The 20043-nt window shown below is 36.6% G+C and overlaps 2 protein-coding genes across 12 annotated transcripts in view; one reads left to right on the top strand and one right to left on the bottom strand.

Annotated features, from left to right (window-relative positions):
- The first annotated feature begins 1974 nt into the window (after positions 1–1974).
- On the top strand, positions 1975–12333 carry LOC112564017 (actin-related protein 2/3 complex subunit 2-like). Its single transcript, XM_025238545.1, has 11 exons — positions 1975–2150; positions 3412–3446; positions 3790–3848; positions 4678–4731; positions 5686–5731; positions 6085–6271; positions 6798–6891; positions 7881–8007; positions 9201–9301; positions 10431–10531; positions 11008–12333. Exons 3-11 carry the CDS (start codon positions 3813–3815, stop codon positions 11033–11035), a joined length of 774 nt encoding a protein of 257 aa, XP_025094330.1. The 5' UTR covers positions 1975–2150; positions 3412–3446; positions 3790–3812; the 3' UTR covers positions 11036–12333.
- Positions 12334–14407: 2074 nt separating this feature from the next.
- LOC112564016 (secretin receptor-like) overlaps positions 14408–20043 on the bottom strand; it is a 29135-nt gene continuing 23499 nt past the window's right edge. For 10 of the 11 annotated variants that reach the window (XM_025238536.1, XM_025238543.1, XM_025238534.1 and 7 more), the window contains 11 exons: positions 19911–20021; positions 19259–19413; positions 18907–19001; positions 18602–18770; positions 18317–18473; positions 17926–17986; positions 17517–17583; positions 17262–17347; positions 16653–16797; positions 16199–16240; positions 14408–15967 (listed from right to left, as the gene is read on the bottom strand). In XM_025238536.1, the coding sequence (XP_025094321.1) occupies positions 15524–15967; positions 16199–16240; positions 16653–16797; positions 17262–17347; positions 17517–17583; positions 17926–17986; positions 18317–18473; positions 18602–18770; positions 18907–19001; positions 19259–19413; positions 19911–20021 (1532 nt within the window). In that variant the 3' untranslated portion in view covers positions 14408–15523. Of the gene's footprint in view, positions 15968–16198; positions 16241–16651; positions 16798–17261; positions 17348–17516; positions 17584–17925; positions 17987–18316; positions 18474–18601; positions 18771–18906; positions 19002–19258; positions 19414–19910; positions 20022–20043 lie in introns of all 11 variants that reach the window. The other variant, XM_025238544.1, reaches the window with a different exon arrangement.

Genomic DNA, 20043 nt, shown 5'->3' with positions numbered 1-20043 from the left:
TGAACAACAAACTGCCGACAGAAATAAACTGTGACGTTGAGCAATCAGATGGATAAGGTTACAGTAGTCGTGCGATGAACTTAACATCCTTTTTTACTGGATGTACTTTTACTGACATGTTCACTAGTGATGCTCTATGATGAATTTCTTACTTTAAGAACATGGACATTCTCGTAATTATATCTAGATAATAGCATCATAAGGTCAAGGGTCTAAGGCCAGACACCTGCCAAAAAAGAACAAGGAATAGCGCGGATGTTTTGTATCAGCTATTTTGCCCTTGAATGGAGTTCAAAAAATAGTTTTAATGCAATTGTCACGGTCTCAGTTGCCATGGAAATAATAAAAAAACCGAGAAAAGAAAGTGAAAGCTTATAGTAACTTAGTTTTATCTAAGCCTTTCAAGTAATTTACCTGTTGAATTGAAAATATAACCATCTTTTAATGTGTTACTACATATAACTTTAACATAAGTAATAAATTTTTTTTCACTTTTAAAAATGTCAATTTAGTTGTGTTGTGTGCCCAAATGTTGACTAGGCTTCAAAGAAATGCACGGTAATTAAAAAAAAATGGCGTTTGCAAACACTGAGCTACACAGTTATAGGTTTAATTATATAATGGTTCAGTGTCCACTAGCCTCATGGGTTTTGACATCTTTGGTCTTTTGCTGTCTAACATTTGGTGATGCTGTCTCACATATTGCTTTCCCTTTTTGTAAGCTTCTATCGAAGTAGCAGCATTAATAGGAAATTAACACTCTCATCTTTCTTCCTGTGCAGGGAGATGGGAAGAATATTATAATTCTTTCATTAAAGAAATTATTTTAAAAGCTTCTTCCTTAAATATACAAACTGCACTCAAACTGAACCCTCAGGAAAAAAGTCTTTGGGGAGCATAACCTATTCATGGAATCTAGACATATATCATTGAATGCACCAGAATTGGAGCAGCTGCTGAGACGAAGAGTAAAGGTGGCGGCGCATCTGCACATCAAAGACAAGCAGTATGGCGCTGTCAGGATAGCTCGCAGACTTGCAGGCGCTGTTTAGAGAGCTACAATCTGCAGAGGAAATGTACCTCGAAATGTGCCAGACGAGACTACTAGAGGACAGTGTCTTTCAGAATTTTTACTGCAACTCTCTGCGTAGATGACGGAACTTAAGGAAATAGTTATAGGCAGCCTGTCGGATACTATCGCAGGTTGTATTATGTTTTCTCGAAGGGGATCTCGGAACCTATGATCGCCATGGAGATTCGAAACAAATTTGTGTTGATGTCCCATTGAAGCTTGTTATCGAAGATAGCACCTAAATATTTATAAGAGGCGACTATCTTGATGGCATCACCGTGGACAGTACTGTTGACTGGTTCGGCTTCTTTATTGAAAATCATTTCTTTAGTCTTTGAGACATTCAAGACAGGAGAGTACTCGTCACAGTGTACAAAGTCAGGAAGATCTCCAATGTGAACATTATGACTATCATATAAAAGTGACAGCAAGTCAGATATAGGGACTTAATTGTGAACAGATATGTTTCACAGAACGATGGTCTGCGAGCCTCTCTCCATCGATCGCGGAAATCCTACTTCCAAAGAATTTTGTTCAGTCATTTTAACATGTACCTCTCGTCTGCAGACGAACAGTAATTTTTGTAATCGGTGGTGGAATTGACTATTGGCTGTGGTTGAATCATGGCCTGCATACGGTGGTCAAAACGACCTGCAACCATGCAAACGGGTTACATTAAGGGCCGTGCAGACGAGGCATCTTCCTTCTATAGGACCCCATGCTTCGGATAGTCGTCAGGGGCCCCGCGCTTTTGATTAAAATCGTGGCGTCGAGGGCCCCGCACATACAGCAGCAGAACAACACAAAGCGGAAGAGCAGACGACACGATAGCTCTCGTCGTGATAGAGGTCCAAAAAGTTCACATTTACAAGCTTAAAACCTCAAATCACGTGAGACGTGTTGGACCAATCGCTCAGCAGCGGAAGTCACCATTTGCCGTTTGCTGTCTTAAACTTCCTCTTCATAGAAAATCGATTGGACTTCAGTGAATAGTGAAATTCGTCATGATTTTGCTAGAAATCAGAAATCTTATCGTCCAGGAGACATTGACTCAAAAGATCCGAAATGTGAAGGAGGGGTATGTAATTTATTGTATTCGTCTTTGTGTTGCTTAAGACGTCGATGACTAAACGACGCCTAAGTGTGTTATCATCAGAGGAGGGATGTGATGAGGAAGCTCAGCAATCCGTTATAATTTGTCATTGCTCTCAGTTAATATATAGGGTTTTGAATAAAATTGATTCTTTTTGGTACTTTTTTAATGGATTTTAATTTTTATACATTAGAGGTGCGTACTTCTAAAGGTGCATCTCAGTTCCTGGGTGAGAAATGTTTCCGCCCACCCGTGTCATGTTGACTGTAGCAGGATATTTAGCTTGGTCAATTTTGTACAGGAACAAACTGTGTAGATGACATGACAATAAATTCTGTTTCTGCTTACGCCTCATGATAGTCAGATCTTGCTTCTTATCTATAAGGAAAAACATTTAAAGCAAAGCTGGATTTTTTTATTAACACCTTTTGTGATCCTCTCAGATTAGTTGACGTGCTATGAAAAGTCGATACCTTTGATTGATTGCTTGTGAGGACAATTTTAAAATAGATTCATTTATATAATCTAAGCATGATTTTACTTTATATATTATTTTAAATAAGCCATCACCAGTATATGGAAATTGTGAGGCAACAAATCAGCACGAGATTTGATATTCATTATGCTATGTACTGCAACATCGTCCCAAACACCTTTTAAAATGTAAAACATATACAGTTACATTGCATTTGTGAGAACTGTGCATCATCGCAGAATGTACCATATGGAATATGCACATGACAACCCACTTAAGTATGGATCCACCTCTAAAGTTTTTTAATCTCCATACACTATTTCCAACTTACAGCACTACTGAACATAGTGTTTCAGATCACTGACAGTGCGTTCATATATTGTAAAAATAAATACATCCTTTGGTGTTTAGTGAAATGAATTCACAACTTAAAATGATAGAGAGAAAATCTTGAATTTGACTATCATTTGGTGCATAATGCTTTTAATCGATATGACTGTAGATTCTTTAACTGCAAGCTTTTGAACCACTTCAGCTAAAATTTTAGCACATCTTATTACAAAACAGCATTTTTTTCTTAAATTGATCATCAATTGTCAAAATTTATTGTTGTTTGACCGAAAATGTTTGCCAGATTTTAAATGGTTTTGGTTTTAAGGGATGTTACTAGCTAGGAGAAGGAAAGCAGTATTTACATATAGGTAATTTCATGTAAGCCTATTTAAAATTTGTATACAAAAGTGAAAAAAATGTCTTTTAAACAATTTCCAGGGGTTAACCAGACAGTGTGGACATTACAGTAGCAGGTAAAAAAATTTTTTTAAGCCAAAGATAAAAAGGACTGGCTGGATCTTGTTTTATAATACTATCAAACTTATACAATTAAACTTCAGACATATGATTTTGCTTCTGCAGTTAATATCAATAAAATAATCCTCAAATTATTTAAATTTAGATGTTGACATTTTAAAAAAAGTACTAGAAAGATAATATATGATAAATTTTTCCTAACATTCAAATTTTATTTGATAAAGCTTCATTTTATATCTATCATGTTAGTCAATACGGACATGAACCCAACTTAGTTGTATTTGTACAATTTACATAACTTACAAGGCCATTTTTTTATTAAAAAATTGTCTTTTCCAGATTTTGATGGTGTGTTGTACCATATGTCAAATCCAGAAGGAAACAAAAGCAAGATAATGGTAAAGTGTGTTTTTATCGAGAGAGTGAAAGAAGAGATATGGAGGAGAGAGTGTGTGTGTATAAAAAATGCATATGAGTTAGAGAGGAAGAGTAGAAAAGAGAATAAAGTGGTTATTCTGTAGACTTCTATGGAAAACATTTGCCTTAACTAGAGGACTAGCATTTCTGTAGATTTATTCCCCTTTGTCAAAAGGGTTTTTTGCTACCCTGTTCAGTGCCTAGACTTGCCTCCCACCATAGCCTAGAAACCTTAAACATCAGCTAATCCGTATCCCAAGATCTGTGTTGACGCTTGTCTTTTAAAAGTATATTTGTCACCCTGCTCATGTTCTCTGCTGATATTTTGAAGGAAGTATATTTATATTGAAGAAGAATTCATTTATTTGCCAAGTGACATTACAGTAGGAATTTGAGTTGATGATGGTTTGCTACATACTCGAGACCAAGTACACACTGACACTCATAGATGCCACTATTATTTGTTCACTTTAAAAATTATTCCTTCTATATATATATACACACACACTATCTCTCTTTTTGTCTCTCCCTCTTTTTCTTTCATGTACAGTATATACTACCCACAGATCAGCAGTACTTCTGTCTAAAATAAAACCACTCCTTAGAACTTTAATTTTATTCCCTGTACAGGTCTTCAGAACTACCACACCATAAGCATAAGCATGTTAAGAGGGATATATATATAAGAAAAAAGAATGTACATTGAGGAAGTTATTTCTTATGTTTAAAATTGTGTTAAAATTTAACAAGTCTAATATCTTAAAGAGCAGTTAATAATAATGAATATTAATATGGATGGCATGCACACAGGTCAGCATTTCTCTCAAGTTTTACAAAGATCTTCAAGAGCATGGTGCCGATGAGGTGAGCAAACATTTAAAATGTACAATTATGTAAGCTAAAAATTTTTTTTTTTATTAGTCTGGTGAGATTGCACTAGGAATTTAGCTTGATGATGATAGCCACTTAATGGAAAAGACCAATCACACCTACATCCATGCTGGCAGACATTACTGCTTGCACTGTTGTTTATACACATATAGTGGACATTTAACCATCTAAAACAGCAGTCACAGAACAAAACAATAATCAGGCCTATCATTGTGTCGCCATGTTTCTGGCACCATCTTATATAAAGTTGATTAAGAGAGCACTTGATCCACCATCAAAGGTAGGCTCAAAGTGCTTCACACTCAATAAAAGCTCAGCAGACTTTGCCAAGGTAGGCAGTAGATTTTGTGTTTGCATGGCGAATTGCTTTTGTTTGTGCGTTTACAAGGAACAAAAACTAAATGGGCAGTGGTTAAGATTAGGATGCCACAGTGGTGTAGTTGGGGTTGAGTTAGAGGCTAGAAGTTGCGGGGGTTGGTAGGGGGGCTTTTAAATATACCAGCTGTGAAGCTAAATAATGTTTGGCAGGAGCTGGATTGAAAGTCAATTTTTGTTAGGATCCGTTGACCTGAGGTGAACAGGGATCTCATCTTAGTTATCATATGTAGTTACCCATTTATATATAGGTCATTGGTTCCTTGCAATAGGTGTGTTTGTGTGTCAAAAGCGCTCTTAAATTTGTAAATATAATCAAAGGTATCCACAATTTTGATCAGACCTAATTCAAAACATCAATACCAATCATTTAAAACTTTAATATTTGCTTACTTTTTCCCTTATATATCATTTCTGTGGAATGAGCAATAGCCCAAGGTAGCCTTTACTAAAATGAGATGTGATAATTTTGGGAAAAAATAGAGGGAAAAGATTACTGCTTTTAAAAAGTTATATCTTTAGCAGTTATCTTATTTTTGTTTTAAATTTCAGTTGATAAAAAGAGAGTACGGATCATTCATGGTAACTGCTGAACCTGGTAAAGATTGAGTCCATTTGTTTCCTTTTGTCTCTTAATATTATTTAAAATAACTCATAATTTTGCTGTTTTCTAACATTGTGATGATGTGGAATTTTTAGTCATTTTTATACAGTACATTTCACATTGAGTAATTTTGTCAAAAGTATTTTCTCTTGGCACAGCTTTGTGAATCCTTGGATATGAAAAACAATCTAGTCTTTTCTATATCCCCAAGTCTTAATTTTTTTTAGTTGTGATTTATGGTGTTACTCACCCTTCTTTGCACAGACCATTATATTTCTAAAAATTCTAATGAAAATGTCAAAACTTAAACAAAAGAACGAGATTTTTTAATTATCTATCTGTTACAGGATACAATGTATCTGTTGTGTTTGATTTGGACAACGTGCCTAAAAACTGGGAGGAACTGGTCCAGAAAGCATCTCTGTTAAAAAGAAACTGCTTTGCTTCTGTCTTTGAGAAATATTTCAAGTTTCAGGAGAATGGAATAGAAGGCAAACAGAGGGCAGTTGTGCACTATAGAGATGATGAGACTATGTGAGCATTAAATTTTGAGTCAAGTAAAATGTGTCTAGTTTCTGTTATTCAGTTTAATTTGAATGTTTGAAGGTATTTTAATTCTATTTTAGAATGATAAGCTGTCTTATTTATCTTATTTATGTCTTATTTATCATGTGATTTTTGTTTGAAATTTAGTATTTATTTAATCTATGATTTCATTATAAATATAAAATTAGTTCAATAGAAGAGAGGACTAAGCAGTCACACAATCTACTTAAAACTTATTCTCAAGTTATGTGAGTAAGTCAAGCTAACATCTTTACAGGAAAGCAAATAATTCTTTAGCAGTAACATCACCTTTATAAATTATGGGAATTTTTTAACCTTTAAAAGAAGGCAAAGGTCATCCCTTAAAATTTGCATAGTTTGTGAAGTGAGGTGTTAGAGACCAGAGACTACACTGAAGACTGCTGGCAGTGGCAGTAAAATTTGAGATTTATATTTATTTGAGATAAAGAATCTTTCTTAGGGTGAAAGCATGAAGTACTATCTTGTATTGCAGGTATGTGGAAGCCAAAAAAGACAGAGTTACTGTGATTTTCAGCACAACATTCAAAGATGATGATGATATTGTCATTGGAAAAGTTTTTATGCAGGTAAGGCTACCCAGAGTATATTACTAAACAAGGTAATGTTAGAAATTCTTGATAGAATTATTTCAGTGATGCTATCACATCTGGTCATGAGATATGCTTGCTTGCTGCTTTTTTTCACAATTTTTTCCTTAGGCATTAGATTTCATCGATTTCAAATGATGTAATAGATTCCACTCTAAATACAGATTTTCCTTCCCTTGAATGATCAGTCTACTTTAAGTTGAAAAAGTTCAAAATTCCTGTAAGAATAGTCACAAAACTCCATAAACGGTTGACATTAGGTGTCTTTTCTATTGCTATCTTGCTTGAAAAGAAAGGGACACATGAAAATTCAAATATTTAAATAACCATTTTATTTTTCCCATGTTAACGTTTTTGGTGTGGTACTTGTGCCTGGAGTTTTATATTAATTTTAAATGTTAAACCAGGAGAAGTATGTGGGCTTAATGCAGCTTCTGGGGTTAAATCATTTTACTGGAAGTGAATCTCATTTGGACATAAAATGAGTAACACGAAGGTTAGAGCACAATTCAAAAATGGTTCATAGAGTGAAATGCTCAAATTCAGTTCCTTTTCACTGTCATAGTAATTTTGTAAAAATTAGTGAGTGAGGTGAGCACACACACACACACACATGCCTGGCACATGCGTATGTGTATGTATTTCATTTTCTTTGTGGATTTGGATTAAATCCATCTCAGAAAGTGATAATTTGAGCTCCCAAAAATCTGTACATACCCGACTGCGAAGAAATCCTCATAGGGAATGATTTACCAAACTTGGGCTACATAAGTACCTGTTTCAGTAGCTTGAGTTTCAAACATGAAGACCATTATAGGCCTTACATTTCATAAAACTGGTGATTTAAAAGTCTCAGCTTTTTTAATTTTATCATCTGTAGCTATAGTTATAAAACATCACTATGGGGATTTTGAATGATAGTATTATTATGCCTATTATTATTAGTATTATGCCTTGCCATTTTGCAGGAATTTAAAGAGGGTCGGCGGAAATACCAGCAGGCACCCCAAGTCCTATTCAGCCACAAAGAGCCACCTCAAGAACTACAGGATACTGATGCTAGGACTGGTGACAACATAGGCTACATCACATTTGGTAGGTATAACTTTGATTTTTTTGATAAAAGGAAGTATTGCATAATGTTGCGCTAAAGGCATTATATTAATCTCATTTAAATAAACTAAAAGCCATGACCAGAATTAGGTTAGCAGTGATGCTGAGAAAATTATGGATTGAAGAGTAATCCTGCACTTGTAAGTGACTTTGCAGGTGTATTTGATAGGTCAAATCTTTACCAATAACAAAACGAAAATTCGACAGACACCAAGTTTGGATTGAAGAAGTAAAACACTTATTATAATACGTATTATTGGGGGACTAAGGATAGTAAAGCACATGCTGCAGTGAGAGATGCTCATGTAAATCTCGTGTAAACATGCTAAATGTTATAGCCATGTTCCAGAGGAAAGGAAGGCAGTTGGTGAATGAAGCAAAGGATGAAACCAGATTATTTGCCAAAAATGATTTTCTTCTTACCTTCAGTAATTCAACAGACATATGTAGAAAAGTGTCATTCATGTTCATGACCCGTCAATGTCCTTTGAACTGCATGCCAAAGCATGATGTCACTATGCAAAACTAGAATATCCTACACTTACTCATACTGGCCTAATCTCATTAATTTTCCATTCCTTGAAGACAAGCAATCATGCTGTTCTTGTGTTCAGAGTGGCCTTGTCCTCTTTTTGTTAAAGCATTATAGTGAAAAGAATAGTAATGGAGGGAAGCTCATTCTGTTCAATGGAGTATAAATTAGTTCTCCATAATTGTAGTACATACGTTGATTGCTTTTGCTAATACAAATTTAACTACAAAGAATGAAAGAAAAACATGCTAATAAGTAAAAAAGTGAAAAAAAAGTATCAATTATTTGTGAAAGAATAAGAAGATAACTAGAGTGCCAGCACCTAAAATCAGCAGTGAACGCACTAGCTGATTTGAGACTGGCGTGGCACTGCTAACTGATGCAGCTGTTGACTGGATACCTAATTCCCTCCAAGTTTGGGGAAAAAAGCAGTGAGGGAGAGGAGATAAGCATTTGTGAAATATTGATGTGTACCTTGATGAGTTAAATCTAATTAGTGTTGTTTGTAGTCATACAGATAAGTCTTGTGTAGTGAGAGTGGATTTTTTAGGTAAGAGGTGATATGTAATTATATTCTGAGTAACAGAAATAGGAACAAATATACTTCACTGGGGTAAAACTACATTGATTTTGATGTTTCCAGTTTTATTTCCACGTCATACCAGTGCTGCTGCAAGGGACAACACCATCAATTTGATTCATATGTTGCGAGACTACTTGCACTATCACATCAAATGTTCTAAGGTGAGTCAGTTGTTGATCAAAAAAGAATCATTAGTTTTGTACTGGTTGTTTGGGGGTTATACTTTCATTTTGAAGAAATTGTTAAAATTGTCAACTTTAGGCTTTTTTATGTTTGGTTTGCGTACTGAGTCTCTGTCATTAACATAAAAGTCAAACTCATTCTTGTAAACTGATCATAGTATTGCTTTAGAGTGTAAGTAAAAGCCAGCTTTTAGCTGCTTTGTATGGGTTGTGGGTCTCTTAATAGAAAAAAGTCTTAAGAACAGGTTTTGCTTAGTAAGAGAATTTCAGAGCCCTGGTTTGAATTGTTGGGGGTATTTTAGACCCTCTGATAAAACAGTTTTGACCCTCGGTCCTGATAAAAATATTGGATGTCTTATCAACAAGTTACAGAAAAAAGTGCATAGGAATGACCATTTGTAAATGTTTTGTAACCTACTCCCCTTCCCCCATCCCATGTATTTTTATGCTGACATTGAATAATATGTATCATCTTTTATGTCTGGATTTGTAAGCTTATGCTTTGAGACTTGACCTGAAAGTTTACATTTTCTGACTTGCTATGCCAGAGTGTTTGAGTTTCCACATTTCCCAAATAAATTTTCTTTATATTTTCTCATCTATGGGTATTGAGCTTCTTTGCTTTATTTTCTGATGTGGTTAGATTATCTATCTGTGCATGTACAGGATACCAGTTGCATTCCAAAAGAGAAGTGTTTTTTCTGTCTCTTTGTCTATAGATTTTCTTGACTACTTCATGGTACTTCCTATTTCCTCTTTTCCAAAATTGATGACCTAGTGCACCTAGCAGTCATTATTATTGTATTGTATTGTTTTTATAACAGGCTTTGTGTCTACTTTGTTGATGAGGGAAAGTGAGATAAAGTCGCGTTATTAGCACTTATGTTGAACTACTGAAAAATCAACATTAAAAAATAGGCAGTTTTCATTTTCCTGAATTGTTTTTTTTTTTCAGTTCAGGTGCTTTTATCACAGTTTATCATTGAATAACAGTGTTCCACATATCAGGACTTAAGCCTTCATTGTTGTAAAGCTTTTATGTGTGTTTATTGCCCTTAGAAAATCTCTCTCATAATCATATCATTGCTAAGTCCTTACTGTTCTCCAGGCATATATTCACCAGCGAATGAGAGCTAAGACATCTGAGTTCCTGAAAGTTTTAAACAGAGCAAGACCGGAAGTGAAGGATAAAGAAAAGAAGACTATTACGTGAGTTTCTTATCATGTAGTGGAAATATGTACATGCCTAAATAGTCGTAAACACATGTAATTATAAAAAGAAATATTTTCATATTTTTGCATTCACATTTATATTAAGCCTTCTTAAAGCTTTGACCTTTACTCTTTCTTTACTCATTCACTCCATCTCACTCTCTACATCACTAGCCTCTCTTCTTTCTTGCTTTGTGTGACATACAAGGTGGCAATGGGTGTAAGTGTAAATGTATTGATGTTGGCTATCAAAGGTAGATAGTTATGCTACATAAAGGAAAATTGGTGAATTTCTATACTTTTTTCTTTGAATTATTAATTTTAGTGCAAATTGTTGTGTACTTCTACATTTGTGTAGTGATATTTAAAAAGTGTAATGCATAGTGTAAATTCATAGGCAGCTTTGTAATGTAGGCTGTGAAATGATGTAAAGATTTTAATTTTAATTTGGGTTTTATTGACTCTGTCTTCAGGGGAAAGACATTCAATCGACAGAACTGATTGAAAAGGTCATCATCAGTTATTCAATTTTGCAGAATGTGTGTACATACCTTGGACTGAGTGGAAATTTGTGTGCAATGGAGATATAACAGTTAGTAATAATAACTTGTTATACATGAGCACCAGATCTATGCACCTTGACCAATATTGTCTATCAGGAATAAAAGCACCTAAAAGTACCAGACATATTTAGTGTCTTAGGCTATTTTGTCTTCTTGTGCCATTTATGTACTTTTTACTTGAATACCTGCTGAAAATCCTTTCTTTGTACATAAATGTTTCTAAATAGAAATGTCTTTAAAAAAATACAAATTAATATATCTAGCTATAGGTCACAAAGTTGTGGACTGCATGTCACCAAAATAGTATCTTTGTAATAAAGAAGAATCTGTCCCCAGTTATGGAACTGTCTATTGAGAATGAGATCCTAGATTCTATTCTGTTATGTTTATTTAACACAGATCCTTTCTTGATAGTGTTAACTCAGTTAGGGACTTTAAGGTTCTTTGCTAAAACTGAGCAACATAATAGTTTTGAGTGTTTTAAAGTAACTGAAAAATGTAAGGGTACTAGGCTCAGTAAAATATTTTGAATATTTTTCAAAAATAGTTTTGTACTAGTTCAGTCAACAAATTGCATCTTTAGCTGTTGCTTTGTTTATTTCAGATGATGTTGATTTATACCTTGTTCTGTCAGCTGTATAACATTATATCTAAATCGTATTAAATTCTTTCCATTGCTTAAATGGCCTGGTGACATATCTCAACAGCAAAATTAAAAGAAAGTGTATTTTAGCTTATCTCTGGTTCAGAAGCAGTGTAGTACAGTTCACTGTTGCTTATGAAGATCAAAGCATAATTGTGATCTTTAGAAAAAGGATCACACCGTTCCCCACTAGCAGAAATTCTGTGGGAGATCTCTAAACAGTGAGGAAAAGCTCATTCTAGGATGTAGTATAGTCTGTCAGATCTTGCCATTCTCTTCTTTGTAGCCTAGTAAAATAATTTTACCATCCTTTAGCATTTTGTTCTCAGTAAACACGTAAGCTTCAGCTTTTGAATAGCATATTTTCCTAGCATGGAGAAATAGTTTGGGGCATGGTACTGTAAATGTATATGATGGCCTACAGTGGTTATGGCCTCATGTCTCCATTATCAGCACAAAATACATTCAACTTCCAAGCATGGTGTCATTCTCACAAAGCTTCACTGAAAGATATAGATAATCTTACACATTCGTTATGAAAATGTTCAGTTTCATGCTGGTTGCAAATAAACATATATTTCCATGAATATGAATTGCTTGGGCACTATTAACTTGTAACCTGTTCTAATTTTACTTGCATAATGTTTGACATTAATATATGGTGTGTACAAAGTTTTGAGTCTTGAAAAGTTTTAGAAAAATGGGAAATCATTTCCCATATCTGCAGATTTTGCAAAAATTTGCAAATTTCTTAATTTCGTTTGGAAAAATTGGGAAAATTGTGGAAGGACAGAGATAAAATGCATGCGAGTAGTTTCCACAAATGAAAGGCGTACATCCATCATCCAGACTATTTTTTTAAAAATCAAAATCCAATGTCAATCTAGATCCTACTCAGGTAAATGTTTCACACTGTTTGCATAGTGTATTACAAAAAAAATAGCAAGTGAATACTTGTACCTGACACACCCATAAATATATTAAATAGCAAGCACCACATTACAACAATGAAACACCGTAATTGTTAAGCAGGATGTAACCGTTTTCATAGCCCAAGATATTTTCATAAATCTTTAGGATTCTCGGACAGACCATTATTTCATGTGAAAGAAGAGATTAATCAATACTTAAATCAGGTACCTTGGTTCCATTGCCACTAGGCAAAGATAAAAGACCACATACTGCATTAAAATGCGAAATCACGGCTAGCTTTTGAAGTCCATCTGTTGGCAATTTTTACAAAGGAAGGCTTGTATGTATGCAGGCAAGTGTTTTCCATGCACATTTTCACTAGCTGATCGGGATAAAGAATAACAGAGATTGAAGAGTGGATGAGTCCTATTAAGATCAGCTCGCACACCCACACACAAATGCCTTTTAATAGCAGCATAGAGCCCAGGAGACATTAACACGATTCTCCATTATTTCTAGACTTAATATTGCAGGTAGCCATCTTTGATAACAAATTTTAGTGGGATATCAACACTGACATGATCCTCTGTAAGAGCCAACAATGTCTGTACCTCCTATGGAAACTAAGATCTTTCTCTGTCAGCTGTCATCCTCACTTGGGTTCAATCAGTCCTTCATTGAAGTCTTATCACCTTTTCTTTCATCTCTTGGTTCCACAACCTCTCCCTAGGGAGCAGGAACAGTCTTGTCTCCCTTGTTAATAACTATTCCAAGATTACCGGAACCAGGCAGAGGGATTTGGCAGCCTTATGTCATCAGCTAATCCTCAGGAAGGCATCCTGCATCCTCTCTATTTCTGACCATGTGTTGATATGTGAGTTTTCACTTTTGTGGTCTGGCCGTAGGTACACAATGCTTGTATGCAGAACCAATCATCACCCCAACTCATTCCAGATGCCATTCACTTGATAAACTCTACTGGCCGTGATCTTGTATTAGCCTGAGGTGGCCTGGGATTATTAGGAATGTGTGTATGAGAGACACTATTTCAACACGCACATTTATATTATCTCTTTAATATCATGTATGTTTATTTATATATTATTGCTAGTACAAGCAATGTTTTGAATTGCCCCTGGGGATCAATCAAGTTGTATTGCAGCTGGTGTTTAGATGGTGGGAAAGGAGCTGGTGTAGTATAGACAGTGGGGTGAGAAAAGGATGGGGAGATGTGACAGAAATTTGGATGCTGTCTTCTGTTCAAGTGTGCTTTGCTCTGCTCTGCCTTTAAATCATGGCTGCACATTCCGTGACACTCACTTTTTTTACACTATCCACCAAACCAAGCACGTGGTCAGTATGGACAGACAGTAATTTTGTTTAAGGCTGTTTTCAACAAGACAAAGTGCAGAAACACCAAACCTCCAAAGTAAAATAAGTAAGTACTGTCGGGGCAAATGTACTGCAAACAAGATTAAACTTAGGATGTTGGCCAAAGTTCCAATATCCCGAATGTTTACCCTAAACCTTTCCAAAGTTTCCTGTGACCCTCACACACAATATTGCCAAATGTTCAGTGACCAGTTTAGTAAGATCTCAATGTTTGTGCATGTGGAGTGGCAAAGTTGCCCGCAGTTTATCGAGTTCAACGCATGCTTTATTTTAAATCAATTTTAGAAAATACTAATTGTTGGAAAATGTTTGTACTCATTTGCTCACCTTTAAGACAGCAAGTAAGAAAACGCAAAATATGTGTGAATTTTCCATCTCTTTACTAGTTTCCTGATCATTCCTTCGTTCTTCCATCGTTCATTCATTCATTAAAAATCTGACTTAAAGACAGAAATTTGAATTCACTACCATGAGCCATATTGAATTCGCTCAAGAAGTCTTCTCTTGCAATTTGGGAATCTGTAACATTCATCAGCCAAAAAAATGTTTGGCCATAAATTTTAAAAATCATTATTTTTTAAGCAGTTTTGGCATTCTAGAACTCAAGAAGCTTCACGACAGCCTCCTCAGGTGGCACAACTGATGCCAGGACCATCTTCGGGCACACAACTGAGAGCAGATTATGTAAAGTTGTGCTACGATACTAACTGGATATTATGCATATATTTGTGTAATCAACACATATATAAGTAAAGAATCAAGAACAAGTTACTAATGAGCTCTATCTCACAACACTGTTAAAGCTTTTTCACAATATAAATGAAGTTAAAGTATATTCTAGAGATTCAGTTAAACTTGTTGACTCTAGTGTATAATGTTATAAAATTTGACACTTTAAACAAGCAAAAAGTATTGAGCATTTTGTCCTGATATAGAAAAACAACACCAAGGTAGAAGAGGAACAACCATGGAAACTACAGTTACATGTAGATGTCACACCAAGCTTTCTAGTTGGCGGCGTCGGTGTATAGCCTTTACATTCAGTGGATCATCTAATTAATGTCAGAATATTCAGGCGTTTAGTATTACAAGGAACTATATGCATTTAGATGTTAGTGTCCGCATAATGTCTGGTGTGAAACATTAGGGTAACAAAGATTAACATATTAATAAATATTAGTAAAATTAAAAAACAAGCACTTGTTGGCAATACTCCGATGTAAATGGCAACGTCAAATGAACATCCACTGTAATGTAAAAGGAAGCTTGCAGGTGCACGTGTCCCAGGAATAAGGACCTAAGATTTAGCTACAGTCATTGTAAGTCAATCTGCACATTACAACCTTAATCTCATTCGCGTCTCTTGCTAATTCCGGAACTGTTCATCTGAAATCTCAGCACAGGACAAGTATGGCACACTGACACTTTATACCTCTAGCAAGATGGATACAGGCCTGTAGTAGAAGCCTACACCGTTCCTTAGCAAGTGTGGTTTTTAAGCATTGGTGACACTTCCGCTGCACTGCAGCCATCATAGTCTCCCTCAGCTGCCTGAGCCGGCAAGTCTGTGTGTCCATTGTGAGTGTTTGCACATGTTTTGTCTGGATCCACTTGCACATTACTGTTGTTGGTAGTCACCAGATGTGATAGTCCACAAGTCCAGAGCTTGGAGTCGTCACATCTTCCGGATTCCACTCCTTTGTCAGCAGCACTTGCCATGGTTCTGAGACTGACACTGGACTCCACAGCCGGCAGTCTGCTGGAGTTTCTGCGCAAGTAGTCGCCTGCAGGTCCTTGTGAAATGCTGGCTCGCTCTTTGAACCAGAAGGAGGTGGTGGAGAAGGCCCGGGAGGAGCGTGCAGACACGGTGCTGTGGCGCCGCAGCCAGTGCCGAGTCCACTTCTTTTTGATCTCTTCTCGCACCTGCACACATGTCATGTGAAATTTTATATCACAATTGTTATGAACCTCTGCTGTTGTAGTCACTCACAGATCTTTCTACACATGTCTTCTTTTGTCATGTGTAGAGGAATAGCCGGTTCGTGCGTGCAATTGCTTCATGTGTTTTATTCACAGGGATGTTCTTGAAAAAATAAAGTACTTTAATCAATGGACTGCAGTTTAAACAGTATGAATTCGATAATGAATACACACCTCGCCATTGACGAAGCAGAAGAGAAACGCCACCACTGTTCCTGAAACAAAGAAATCTTGAAAAATAAGGAAATCAAACCAGCTGAACTCGCACAATACAACAGCAAGCAATTGTTATTCATATTAATATGATTGAACTCTTTCAGTTTCCTGTGACACCATTATAATATGTTTGAAGGACAGTGCTACTACCGCTGTTATGAAGCCCCACCCCCCATAATGTACAATCATAATGGTTACATTGAGTTTACATTGCGTATCACGAAATGTACAAAGCACGGCCAGAACCCAGTGCATATCCATGGCAACTCAATGAACATGTCAGCGCTCTTTAATCAGGTTAAAAGTTAATATTTTTAATTATAATCACAAAACAAACCAAATACTATAATGATTTGTATTACTTAAGTATAAATACGAATTGTTTTCTCAGCCAGCTAAAAGAGGACCATACCTGAAAGGAGTTGAGGGTCATTTCCAGGTAAAAGAGGACGACCTCCAGTGTAGGGTTAGCAGTGTTGTGCGCGTTGATGACGATGAAGAACATGTAGTAGACGCCAAATAACGGGATCAGAACCAAAGTGGACTTTGCCAGCTTCCTGCACATCCCGACAACAAACACAAATCTCATCAAACAAATGATGCAAGTTAGAGGCACTCGGCAAACCACAATCACCTTCAGATCTTGTTTTAGTTTCACAGTGTCTCCATCTACCAGTCTAAGTATTTATTGTTAAATGTTTTATTGGCTGCAGTTGTTGTGGAATGTGAAGTTACTTTGTTTCAATAGTTTGAAAACGAGGAAAGGTTGAAAGTAGTCGCCATGGAGACGTGACTGACAAAGAGAGTAATGAGGTGATTAATTGCATCTTTGTGATAATCAGTCTAATTATAGCTTTTTCCCTCTTCATCTCCTTTTCTGTTTTACTTCCCTTGTTCCGCCTTTTCTGTAATATCATGCGATGTGTTCATTTCTATGTATTTATGTGTGCGATGTGTAGGAAATTTTTAGCTGAAGCTATTTGAGCGAAGACACATAGGATACATCAAGACTTTTCTTCACCTGTATCGCTGAGGATCCCTGGTGTTTGTTGCCCTCAGTTTTGTGAACAGCACTCGGATGATGTTCAAAAAGAAGAAGAAGTTCACCTGGACATAAAAATATCATGAAAACTGAAGAGAAATGTAGATGATCGTAAAATTACATGTGACTGAGGTCTGCTCTAATCGAAGAGACGCCAACACAGGCCTTCCTCAAACATATACTCAATACCTATTCACATAACACTCATATAATAGCGCCAACCTTTCTACTTACAAATATAGAAACCATTATAGGGCCTTTCAGGATCCAATAGTAGCCTTCTTCATGGGTGTTCCAGCATCTGAACAATGGTTGTACATTTAAAAGCAAAGTAGATGTAAACTGAACATGCAAATGAATTACAAAATCGAAGACTTTGATTTTCAGGTCGCAAAATTGCACTTTAAGTCACTGTAGTCAGATTGTAACTTTAGAGACCAACCTCAATGGTTTGCAGTTTTTGCAGATATCGGTAGAAAAAAACGCAAAACGTTCAGGCTGGTCTTTAAAGTAAACCTAATCTGGCCACATTACATATCAAATAATAAAAAAATGAAATAATATTCATAAAGGTTGAAGATAAAAATTCAATGTTATGGCAGTGCTAGGTAGTACATGCTGAATATTTAAGAAGGTGGCTCACAAAGTGTTGTTCTTGAAAATTCGTACGAGAACCCACGGGATGAGGAACATGAAAGGCGTTGCTGGAAGGAAAGATCAAAATTAAACGACACAAAATTAGTCAGTGCCACTCTCATTTGTCATCTAGACTGCGATATTTTAAATGCAATGTATACTGGTTAACTGAAGACAAAACAAAACTAAAGAACCAAAACAACAATGTTGTCAGGTGCACTGGTTGAGAACACAATGTCTGACATTACTATAACATGTAGGGCCTAGTACACCGCTGACATCACTATATTAGAAAGGTGTAACATGCTTTGTCCTTCGGATACTCGATTCTAACATGATAAATTCTGTAGGACCTACCCCACCCAAGTCTAGTATCCCACTTGAAGACTATGACTTACCCCATCCAAGTATGATATACCATTTGAAGACTGCTTTCTGAGAAAAGACGGCAAAGAAGATGAGAGTGTGGAGGTAGAGACCTTCCACAAAAATCCACGTGTAGTTAGCGAATAGCGCCAGCTGAAAGAGTGTCATCAGCAGCTTGCACTCCCAGTGCTGAAAACAACAAACAAACAAGCAAACAGCGGTTTAATAACATCAAAGAGACAGTGTACGCTCTTACTGAACTACTTCATCTTGGCCACGTGGAGAAAGCTGGTGCAAGTGAAGAGAAGCCCACTCACCGAGCCGGCTGGGTTGAAGGAAATATCGCCATCTTGGTCGTATACCACGTCCTGCGGCAGCCCCAGGCCCCGCACCAGCAGCGAGTCCCGCAGCAGGCAGATGATGGCCCGCAGACCAAACGACACAAACAGGTTGATGTGGATGGTGTTGCGCTGACAGTACAGCCGCCTGACAACACAACATCATCAACTCTCACTGCACCTGGCAGATTAGATGTTTATGGGCACGACTCATATACTATGAATGGGCAACGGATATGTTTTTGTCATTATCGCTGTTATTAACAGTTTTAAATGAATCTCACCGGAAGACGAGCATGATGCCAATAGCAAGGACGAGGGCGACCAGAGAAATGGAGTAGCCTATCTTGGACACCATGGTGATCCTGGGCATGTGCTCCTACCAGACACACAAAAGTACAGGTGACAATTGGATGCAATATTAAGAAAACAATGATTTCTACTATCCTAGTTATTAATAAAATTATCTTAAACTGTCTTTTGTTTACAGGGATTTAATCTCCAATGCGTGTTATCTGTGGTGCTTTGAATGTCATTAAGGTGAAATTAATGAAATACAGATTTGTTTTCTAGATACTTTAAGTACTAGTTGGTATTAAGGTAACAATGATGTACTGGAGCCAACACATGACTCACCTTAATTATGGCCGCAACGTAGGGACGAGGAGGTGTCGTGGGTGGAGGCAGGACGCAAGCAGAAAAGTTAGTCCAGCCGTTGGACGAGGTGATGTTGGCTTCAGGTGGAGGTGGCGCCCACACGCCCTCAGGCAGACAGGTGCGTGTTGCATTCTCTGCCCATTGTCAGGACATGAAATTCAACTACTTCACCATGAACACCATTTCTACAAAGCAAACACGTCTGTCCCTTAACATTTGTTATCCATGAAATCCGTCTATAATCCTTTCTGGATTATCTGGTTGACGAAGAACTCCGTCTGTAATTATTTTCAATGCAGCTCACACGAAATTCCAGATCCACGATTTAATATAGTCTTAAATACATTATATTTAAATTTCTTTCTTTGAAGCATTCATCCAGACCTTTACCGCATAACTGAATAACGGTCAAATTTTAATTCCGTCCTTTATGAAAATTATTCTTTCTGTATTTTCTCTCTCTCTCTCTCATGCTCGTTTGCTTCTGTTGCCCCAAATTCTCTTTCTCCTTAATTAACAATTGATCGAATACACATTTTCTAAATTCTGTTATCGTATTGATCCTTATCGCAATCATGATGATCTCTGTCATTACAGTTATTGCTGCAGATAAATGATATCGCACGCTCACCAAAAGGATTCAGTCGGTTGACGAAGCCCGGACATGCCTGCATGGCTGTGGTGCCCGCTCGAGTGAAGTTCCAGCAGAGGATGTTGTCCCACTCCATGTCGCAATATACACCTGACAATAACACCACATATAA

The sequence above is a fragment of the Pomacea canaliculata genome, linkage group LG5, assembly GCF_003073045.1.
Source record: "Pomacea canaliculata isolate SZHN2017 linkage group LG5, ASM307304v1, whole genome shotgun sequence".
Classification (NCBI taxonomy): Eukaryota; Metazoa; Mollusca; class Gastropoda; order Architaenioglossa; family Ampullariidae; genus Pomacea; species Pomacea canaliculata.
This window is presented reverse-complemented; position numbering and strand designations above follow the sequence as displayed.

What these genes read in the sequence shown, in the direction of transcription:
- LOC112564017 (XM_025238545.1), top strand. Translation starts at nt 3,813, where the DNA reads ATGTCAAATCCAGAAGGAAACAAAAGCAAGATAATG. An exon ending in AAGAGCATGGTGCCGATGAG is followed by an intron (nt 4,732 to 5,685) that starts GTGAGCAAACAT and finishes TTTAAATTTCAG; the next exon opens with TTGATAAAAAGAGAGTACGG. An exon ending in TATAGAGATGATGAGACTAT is followed by an intron (nt 6,272 to 6,797) that starts GTGAGCATTAAA and finishes CTTGTATTGCAG; the next exon opens with GTATGTGGAAGCCAAAAAAG.